The sequence below is a fragment of the Tupaia chinensis genome, unplaced genomic scaffold (assembly GCF_000334495.1).
Source record: "Tupaia chinensis unplaced genomic scaffold, TupChi_1.0 Scaffold000605_1, whole genome shotgun sequence".
Lineage (NCBI taxonomy): Eukaryota > Metazoa > Chordata > Mammalia > Scandentia > Tupaiidae > Tupaia > Tupaia belangeri.
The window spans coordinates 3,506,963-3,517,183 of record NW_006160123.1 but is presented as its reverse complement, the minus strand read 5'-3'; the positions used below and the strand labels follow the sequence as shown (position 1 = coordinate 3,517,183).

Here is a 10,221-nt window from a genome sequence, read left to right as displayed (position 1 = left end):
ATGTGCGTGCGTGCCCAAGATCCCGAGAGGAGAATGGATTGCGGCGTGGCCACCCCCCCGGGAGGTGATTTCTCGCTTTCTGTCTCTCTGTCTCTCTCTGTCTGGCGAGCGCACGCACCCTATAGCAAAAAACCTCTCCAAAGAAAGAAAAGAAAAGAAATGAAGCCAGGAAGTCCCCTACAACTAGCACACCTTGTGAGATGCTACCTTGATCAAAGGAAGCCAAGTCTAGTGGGGGGGCTGGAGGGGGCCCTGTGCTGTGTGTGGAGGGGTGCTTTCTATCACTGAGATTGCCATTGCTGGGTGCTGGGTGGGCTGGTCCTTGGATACCTCCCCATTCATTCTGCCAAGTGGGCAAACTAGACTGCACACTGTAGAACTGAAGGCTCAGAGACATTGCATAACTTGCCCAAGACCGTCCAGCTGGTAGAGGACCCTGGATCCAAATCCAGATTTGATGAACTCTAAAGCCTACATCTTTCCACCCTATGGGGCCTGTGTTGTAATGCTTACTGTGTAGTCACAGTTGTTTTTCTCAGTCCCAAGTGGAGAAAGGAAGTTCTGACAATAGCCCAGAAGTTCTGGGTAATGGGGTGGCACTTGCAAAGGCAGTTAGGAGTCTTTAATTCCCTAAATAATCCCGTTGCATTTTTACTATACCTTGAAAAAGACAGACCAACTTTGCTTTATTAAAATTGTACCAACTGAAGTGGCGGGGGTATATACATACACACGTAGGCATATGAAGACCATGAAGCCAAATACTCTGTACAGGTTGAGAAAACATGGGTCCCCAATCCTCTTCCTGTCCCAGAGGCAGAGCACCCAGAGCCCAAGGCAACTAAGCTGGGGATAAACAAAATGCTACATTCTCACTGGGTCTCCATGACTGCCCCTGTGGATCCAGGGATGGGGCGGAGCACAGGACAATGCTCTAGAGCAGGGAACAGGGCAGGGCAGGCCCGGGAGCCCGCGTGGCTCAGAGCACCTTCATCCAGAGGCTGGCACATCTATGGAAGAGCTAGCTCTTTTTTCTCTGCTCTTCCCACAGGGCACCAAGTCCCCACCAGCCATAAGGCTGCCTCCTGCTCAGTGTGCCCAGAGGGCTGCGAAGGCTGACAGGAGAACCCCTTCCTGCCAGGGTATGGAGCGCCACAATAGCACTGGTTTACGGAAACTCTACAGAGCCATGATGATTCAAGTTTTCCCACTTTTGCTAATCTCGGCTCTCCCTACCCCATCAAGTCTCCCCAGAAGACAAGCATTCCTTGGTGATCAGGACAGTCCAGTGCCTCCACAGCCCCCTTCCTGGAAAGCTCTGGGCTGTTGGCAACCCTGGCTGGACCATCCCAAACAATTCCCTTCTGCCATGCCCATGCTGGAGCAGCCACAGATGGGGCTGGGTCACTGGGGACATTGAGATGGGCCAGCAGGCCCCTCTGAGCCCCCAAACAATCCTGCCATATAATAGCTGTGCGCACAGATCTTCTCCCCTGGGAGCTGAGGAAGGTCAATGGGAGGTGATCTTTTTCCACCTCGGATTGAGCAAGAGAAGGCCACCACGGGCAGCTCTCCCTTGGCAGGACTTTTAAAACAGGCTGAGGCAGACAGGCCAGGCTGGCTCCTCCTATCTCATAGGGTAGGGAATCAGAGTTCGGCCTGGGGGTTTCCCTCCCCATCCTTGTCTCCTGGCTTCTAGAAACCCCTACTCTGGCGTTCAGAATTAGAAGGGCTGTTTAGGCCCTGATAATCAGGCTCCCCTTCCTCCAGGGCATTTCTACAAGGAGGGGGGAGGTTTCCAGCCCCTCTCCCAACCCCCACTCTCAGCAAGTCACAAAAGCCCCCCTGGTCTTCAGCTGGTTACAGGTCAGGGCCCAGGTCAGACTCTCCCTCCTGCTAAATCTGATTCTCTACCCCCTCATCAGAGACAGCCAGGCTCCTGGGGTGGGGGCTGGGAGCCCAAGGGGTGGGGTGGGGGGCATGTCTCCGGAGGCTAGACTTGAGGAATGTTTAGACCAACTCATCAGGCAGAGGGGGAAGGGGCCAGTCTAGATCATTAGGCCAATTCAAAACAGCCAGCCAGGAGGACCCTCTCCCCCTCCCTCCTGGGGCTACTCTACCAGTTACTTCCCAGTTGGTTTGTTGGGGGGAAGGAGGGGAGAGATGGAAGAGGGTTAACGTTTGCCCTGTCTCCTTAGCTCCTGGCTTTGTATAAAATGCAGACGGTGCAATCAAATAACCTTCCATCTAACCCTAGGCTCGATGCACAGGTGGGCTTGTCAAACTCTGCCCCCCCCCTTCTCGGAACAGGCCACAGGGCATCCAGCCTGGGCCTGGCAAGGTTTCTGAGGCTGATGGCTTTGCCTCAACACAAAGGTCTAGCCTATTTTCTCCCTCACTCAGCTCAGGTGGAAAGTCTGCCAAGAGGGGCTGGAAATGGCTGGTATGAATAATCCCGGCTTTCCCGGGTGCGCCTCTCACGCACACACCAGCGTTCACCAGTCACAGCCTTGATCCAGCAGAGAGGAGAACAGTATCTGTCCTACATGTAACATAAACGGTATGAAGACACGCAGGGATCTCACAGTGGTCCGCGTGTACAGAGCCAGCCTCCACGCCTGCTCCTCCTTGTAAGCAGGACCCCATCTTCTAAGCAGACAAACCATGGTACACACCCTGAGAATAAAATTCTGGCCAAGAAGAGGTAATATCTTCAGAACAGCTAAGCAGAACCAAACGAAAATGGAGGCACACAGTTTGAAGTCCTCTTCCTTGAGGACACCGTGAGCCCACGTGGCACCTTTGTGCAAACCAGGAAAGGCACCCTTTCCTCTGGACAGGTGCAGCCCCGCATCAGAGCACACAGCTGGGCGAGCGGAGCACAGGCTGGACTTGAGCCGCCATGCGCTCCCTCTGCGGGTGCCCTTCTGCAGCCAACGGCCTGCACATCCAGAAGATCAATGTCTCCTTCAACAGAACTGCAGACCTCCTCTCTGCAGAAATGGACAAGTTTGGACTTCTTCAGATTTTAATCTCTTCCTCCCATTTCCTTGGTAGCCCCAGGCTCTTCTTTGCCCAGGAAAGCCACTGTTTCACCTTTAGCACCAATGTTGTCTTTTCTTATATATGCAAAAATCATCATTTAATTTCTAGGTGTCTGGTTAACAGATTCCCTGTGTCTGCGTTCAGAGCTGCTAGACCAGCTGCCTTAAATTCCCTCCATTAGTGCCACAGCAGGGACAGAAGGGAAGTAGTTCAGAGGTGGCTGCGATCCTGCTGAGTTCCAGAGCGTGCCCTCTGCCTGCTGGAAGCTGAAGGAAGACAGGAAATGTGTACCCAGCTTTGACAGTTCCACACTCTAATCCGTGTCTGTTATTCTCAAAGTGACTTTTCGGCTGACAAAACCACTGTCCTGGCTTCTTCCGGTATCCCACCAGGTACGAAAAAAGGAATGGGGCTAAGGGGGAGGAGGTATGTTGTTTCCAAGGAAACCAAGGGGTCTGGAGTCCTCTAGGGCTGCCTCTTCTCAGTGGGATGGCTGTCACATTTCCAAACCTTCCCCTCTAGACCTTGCAGTGCTGCTGGTGGGGACGGGATGCAGTCTTTGGCTGGGTCTTTAGAAGAGCTGACAAAGGCACGAGCTGGTGGCTTCAGCACACTGATTGGTTATTTGGCTCATCCATGATTGACACGCAGCCGACTGGTCCCAGGCACGACAGGTGGCAGTGGTTCTGCAACTCACGACCAATCCTGGAGCCTCCAAGCGAAAGTCAGTCAAATTTGAGGCCTACCCAGAAGTTTGGTTCATTTTGTGGCATATCTGAAGAGTCCTTAGAGAAACCCAACCCTCCCTGAGGTCTGCTGGAGGTGACAGGGACTGGGCAAGAATCCCTGAGCCCTGGGGCCAGGCACTGGCTGGGCAGGCAGGAGTCCAGGCGTGGAGCTGGCTGGCCAAGGCCTTGGGGGCTAAAGCAGTGCTCCAGTCAGGATCACGCCCCCATCCACAGTGGAAAGCTGATAGATCTGGTGGAACTGGGAGTCTAATCCAATCTCTTAATTCTCTACCAAGTTCCTATTAAAAGACTACTGTCCACTCTCGAAGAACATCACTAGCTGGTCAGCTTCAACAACTGCTGGCTGAAGAATCTATTTGTCCGAGCCCTGGGGAGTCCCACCATCATAGACATATCAGCCTCTCCTTCAGCAGTGTTTGACAAAGGCCCCCATTCCTGGTCAGGTCCTTGAACAGGGGCAGAAGATCCCACTTGGGTATGTCATATGTACACACAGAGAGAAACTTAAAAAATGAAAACACAGAACAACAATGAAAAACAACTTCACAAGACACAGCGTCAGTCCTCCCTGATGTCCTTCCTGTTCCAGATCATCGTGTTCCTGGGGCCTCATGTGAAGAGGGCAGGCCAGCCTCACCTGGGACCTGCCCCGTTCCTGTTCTCTTCTCCATTCAAAGCAAGGTTGTGCAGGAAGAGGAGGATCTGCCACCATGCGCGATTTCGGTTCTGCTGGTGCTGAAAAGGGGGAAAAAAGTCCACATGACTCTTAAACACAATCTTAGAGGACTCCTTATCATTTCCAATAAAGTTCAGACCTGCATGCCTCAGAGCTGGCACTTTAATCCGATCAGAACAGCAAACTGGGGGGAAAGGGGAGAGGCGAGAGAGAGAGAGAGAGAGAAGGGGCAATGGGAAGGAGATAGCTGAGCTCTCCCAAAACAATCACAGTTTTAACATTCAAAAGAAAAGACCAGGTTCTACGTGCACTGTGCACAAGAGGATTAAACTTTTTCCCCTGCTTGCAGGATTTTCCAGAGTTTAGCCAAGTGCTGCTTTTAATCAGATTGGCTCCTGAGCCCCTCAAACCTCAGCTGCATGAACAACAAACTTACTTCAGAAAGAAAGAGAAGAAGTGCCCCCCTCTCTCCCCTCACTCCGAAGTAACACAGAGAACAAGGGGGGAATGAGGGAGGGAGTCTCCATCTGCAAGTGATTTGACACTGTGAAGGTCAAAGGGTTAATCTTCAATTTAAACCACACTGCTGAGGCAGCAAAAATCTGATTTCATCCAGTGCAAACACACACACACACACACACACACACACTTACTTGCGCCCGCCCTCTCTCCCTTCCCAACATCTCCAGCTCAGTGCTGCCCTTTTTATAGCTGCTCTTGACAGTAAGCCATAAATAATCTCTCTTGGAGCACTTTCCTACTGACTGGAGCCAATTAAACGTTAAGCAAGAACATACTTGAAAACAAAACAAAAACAAAGAATGCACACCACGCTCTGGAGGTTATCCCAGGTCCTAATGTCAGGCTGGGAAGCCAGGGGCAAAGTTCAGGGGTCAGTGGCTCACAGGATTGTGGCTGGTGCCCTGCCCACGCAGGTACCATTCCCCAGGGGCCAGCAGAGGCCCCTGAGGGGACAGGGAGTCTCCATCTGCAAGTGATTTGACACTGTGAAGGTCAAAGGGTTAATCTTCAATTTAAACCACACTGCTGAGGCAGCAAAAATCTGATTTCATCCAGTGCAAACACACACACACACACACACACACACACACACACACACACTTACTTGCGCCCGCCCTCTCTCCCTTCCCAACATCTCCAGCTCAGTGCTGCCCTTTTTATAGCTGCTCTTGACAGTAAGCCATAAATAATCTCTCTTGGAGCACTTTCCTACTGACTGGAGCCAATTAAACGTTAAGCAAGAACATACTTGAAAACAAAACAAAAACAAAGAATGCACACCACGCTCTGGAGGTTATCCCAGGTCCTAATGTCAGGCTGGGAAGCCAGGGGCAAAGTTCAGGGGTCAGTGGCTCACAGGATTGTGGCTGGTGCCCTGCCCACGCAGGTACCATTCCCCAGGGGCCAGCAGAGGCCCCTGAGGGGACAGGGTGGGGGATGCTAGAAGAGGCGGTCTTTGTTCTCTCTTTGTCTGCCAGGGCAGGAGGACGGGCTGGGGCCTCGCCACAGGGTTCTCAGTGGACAAGGGAATAAAAACCCAGTGTGCAGAGAGGAGCCTGCAAAGCTGGACTTGGAGTCCTTCCGGGGCCCAGTCAGCAGGCGAGCTTACGTGCAGCGTGCAAGGAGCTGGAGCGCTCCCACAGGCTGTCCTTAACCATAGAAGGCGCCCACCAGGAGCTCCCAGTCACACAGGAGAGGAGCCAGTAAGTCAGCGGCACACGGGAAAGTGAGCCCTGGTTTTCTGAACTGCCAGAGCCTCAAGGTCATGCCAGCCCCAGCCTCCCCTGACCTCCCCAGGAACCATGCTGGTTGCTGGGTTGCCTGAGGCCAAAGAGAGAAGAAAGATGTCCACTGAGGCAGAATCCAGAGCCCTGATAACCCGGAAACAAAGAACTCCCCACAGCCACCTCAGCCACCTCGGCAGTAGTATTCCTCTTTCCCCAGCGAGTTGGAGGCCCAGCTAGTGCCAGGAGGGGAAGGGAAATTGGGTGTGCCACAGAGAGGGCCTGGCAGACAGCGCTGGGGAGACTGGATGGCTTCCTCGTGTTTTGTAAACAAAGATGAGTAAAAAGAGGAAATGCACCGGCTTAGCCAAATCTGGTTAACTAAAGCAGCATGAAAAGGGGCTCAGCTGCAAACCTGAAGACTGGAGCCTGCAGCAGCTGGGCACAGGATGCACTGCCTTCCCACCCCCACCCCTACAGCTGCTGCCTAGGACAGGTGCAAAGGTCATGTGGTGGAAGAGAATCCAGGAAAAGACGGATCCCTAGAGAGGCCAGTCTGCTGGAATCCCGAAACTCCTCAGGTGCCTATTTGAAAAGGCCCAGGGTACTCATGATTGTGATCCCAGCAGTAACAGTGACAGAGTGTGTGCACCAGGCTCTGCTCTCCAAGTTCTATGCCCTCACTTCTCAAAGGTGGTCCACAGACCAGCAGCCTCAGCACTGTCTGGAGCTTCCTAGAAATGACCCACTGCGTCATGCATTTTAAACAAGGTATAGAGGTGATTATGGTATGAGGTGCACTGCTCTACCCATGTGTCTCGACCCTATGGAACAAGTGTATATTGTCATTACGGATAACTTAGCCACCACAGACCTAGTAAGTGACCCCAGATCATCTGGTCCTAGAACATCAATGCCCATTGTTACTGCGCTTTGAGCACGATCACACATCTTTCTTTCTTTCTTTTTTCTTTTTGAGAAGTTTTTGCTGTAGGGTGCATGCGCTCGCCAGGAAGACAGAGAGACAGAGCGATAGAAAGCGAGAAATCAGCCCCCCAGGGGGTATGGCCACACCGCAATCCTTTCTCCTCCATTCTCCTCTCGGGATCTTGAGCACGCACACACACGCACCCAGAGTGAGTTTAAGCCAGGACTCAAACTGTGGCCAACTACATGGGAGTCCAGTGACATAGCCTTTACGCTAACTGCTGGTCCCCGATCACACATCTTTCTTTAAATCTCTATCCTTCCTTCACTACATCATCTCAGAACAGCTCAGTGGTCAAGGAAGGGAGATCACATACTGTATAATTCGGGGTCTGAGCCAATCCGATCCCTGTATGTTTCGATTTCTCCCAAATTCCATTAATGGAGGCCACCTGCTGGTCATGTGACTTTCTGGGCACTGAGGTCTCTGGTGATGAGGCAAAGCAGCAGCAGTATCCCTGCTGTATAGGGAGTGCTGTCAGAGAGTGCTGTCTCATGGGAAGTGCTGAAGTCGGAAGGGCACGGGCGGGCCACACAGACTGGTCCTTGGGAAGGAACCAGGTTGCATGCCCATCTGTGACAGTTCATAGGGCTCATGAATTGGTGAGGAAGGAACTCTGGGAGGCAGATGGTCCTGAGATCAGGGATTTAGGGTCCTGGCTTTAGGATGGGACCTCCCACAGACCTATCTGTAAGTAGTACTTGACTTACAAAACAAACAAAAGTGGTTTGGGGCTAGCTGGTGCTGGATTCCTGCATGGCCAACTGTGGTTTGAGTCCCAGACCCAGTAGCTTGAAAATCACACCAGGCACGTGAGTGTGTGTGTATGTGTGTGTGTGTGCCCATGCCAGAAGAAGGGATTGCAGTGTGGCCATCCCCCCAGGGAGTGATTTCTCACTTTCCATCTCACTGTCTTTCTCAGCCTCTCTCCAGTGAGTACACATACCCTGTGACAAAAAAAAAAAAAAAAAAAAAAAACTTTAAGAAAATAATAATAAATAAATAAACATGCTGTGTGCCTATGCATGTGTGCTCAAATTCCCAAAAAGAAAGGGAAATGAAGGAGAAGGGACTGCAGTGTGGCCATCACCCCTGGGATGGGGGGGAGGGTGCATGCTCACTTTCTCTTTCTGTTTCTCTCCAATGAGGGTGCACACCCTATAGCAAAGTCTTTTAAAGAATTATTTAACTTTTATTTATTATTATTATTATTTTAATTTGACCAAAAAGAGACTGAGAGAGAGAAAGAAAGAAAGCAAGCCACCAGGTCTGGGACATAAACCATGGTCAGCCATGTGGAGTCCAGCACCTCAACCACCACACCACCTGCCAGCCCTCCATAGCAAATTTTAATAAAAGAAAAAATAGGCACTGGCAGATGGTGTGGTGGTTAAGGGTACTGAACCCCCACAGCCAACCCCGGTTCAAGGTCCATTCCTGATGGCTTGCTTTCTCACTTTTGCACACGTGAGCTCTCTCCCTCCCCCCATCTCTGGTCAAATTAAAATTAATAAATAAAGTTAAATAAAATAATTATTTAAAAAAATAAAAGAAAGATAAAAGAGTGGTTTATAAATCTGACTGTGTCACAAAAGAGCTGGGTTGCTGTTATAAAACAGATCCCCACCCAGACCAACTGGGTTAGAATCTCCAGGGAAGGGGCCAGGTAATCTGTATATTGAACAAGCTCTCTGGGTGACATACTGTATATTGTAATCATAAAAGCAATACATGTTCATCGTAGAAAAACTGAATAACATAAGAAATTATAGAGAAGATCAAATAATGCATGATCCTACAGCCTAGAAGAAAACTCTTCAAAATCTGATGATCTCCTTAGAATTTTTCAATCTCTTCCCACCAAGCCTTGCCCCAGTGGTCAAGCCACAGGTCAATCCTGCCCAAATGGTCTGTGACAGCCAGACCACACAGAGGTTTCGGGAAACCACTGAGGCGCTTTTCAACCCTAAGGAGTTTGTCCTCAAAATTGCCTGGGTGTGGGGAGACGGGAGATGGACCAGCAGATGGTGTAATGGTTACGTTACTGGATTCCCAAGTAGTTGACCATGATTAGAACCCCAGACCCGATGGCTGAAAATCACACTGGGCACATGTGTGTGCATGCCCCAAATCCTGAGAGGAGAATGGAGAAGAAGGGATTGTGGCATGGCCATTCCCCCACCCCCTCCCGGAGTGGGGGGGGTGGTGATTTCTCACTTTCTGTCTCTCTGTTTCGCTCTCTCTCTCTCTCTGGAGAGCTCCCTATAACAAAAATATCTCTTAAAAAAAATTACCTACAGGGTTATAATGCAGAGCAAGAGCAACAAAGACTGGACTTGTCAGCCTGGTGGAGGGCCTGGTGGGCCTGGGACCAGCAAGCCTATAGTACACGGGTCTTCCTGGGCCAAGCAGATATCACTCATGTTCTACTTAGTCATCTTCTACCACAGGGCAGCCCCTAAAAGGCTCTTTTCCAAAAGGAGACCGAGCTGTCTCACACCAACAGAATCAAAGAATTCCTTGATTATAAGGAGCAACAATAAATGAAATATTTCTAAAAGTTAAACAAAAGAGCCTGACTAGAAGGGAAAGAAAAAGGACTTGAAGGGAGGCCAGTGAGAAACAGTAAGGAGGAAGGAAATAGGCATTCACCAAACAGGATGAAGTACACAAAGACGCCAAAACACCACAGAACGTGGGTCCTTCCAGAAAAGGGTGTGGAGGAGGGGAGAAAAAAGGGAGATCAGAAAAGAATACATTCGGCTTCTGACTCGGGCACCCGGCATGGTACCCACACACGACCTGAGATGAATGAAGGCAAAGCCCTGGAGCAAAGCCCAGCTCTCCCAGACCCAGGTGAGCACCCTCACGAGGGAGGGCTCCCAAAATGCACTGTCAGTGTGTGTGACAAGGAGGGGGGTGCTGGGTCCAGGGGGTGGAAAGCTTGCCCAGAGCCCTCAAATTCAGAGCCTCAGCACAGAACCAAGTCATGGAAGGAAAGAACAGCGACGAACGCCT

At 51.0% G+C, this 10,221-nt stretch overlaps 1 protein-coding gene across 7 annotated transcripts in view; it reads right to left on the bottom strand.

Moving 5' to 3' along the window:
- Positions 1 to 1,554: 1,554 nt before the first annotated feature.
- The window catches only part of BMF (Bcl2 modifying factor), a 23,344-nt gene continuing 14,677 nt past the window's right edge, over positions 1,555 to 10,221 (bottom strand). For 6 of the 7 annotated variants that reach the window (XM_027775829.1, XM_027775828.1, XM_027775827.1 and 3 more), the window contains one exon: positions 1,555 to 4,529. In XM_027775829.1, the coding sequence (XP_027631630.1) occupies positions 4,234 to 4,529 (296 nt within the window). In that variant the 3' untranslated portion in view covers positions 1,555 to 4,233. The remainder of the gene's footprint in view (positions 4,530 to 10,221) is intronic. The other variant, XM_027775833.1, reaches the window with a different exon arrangement.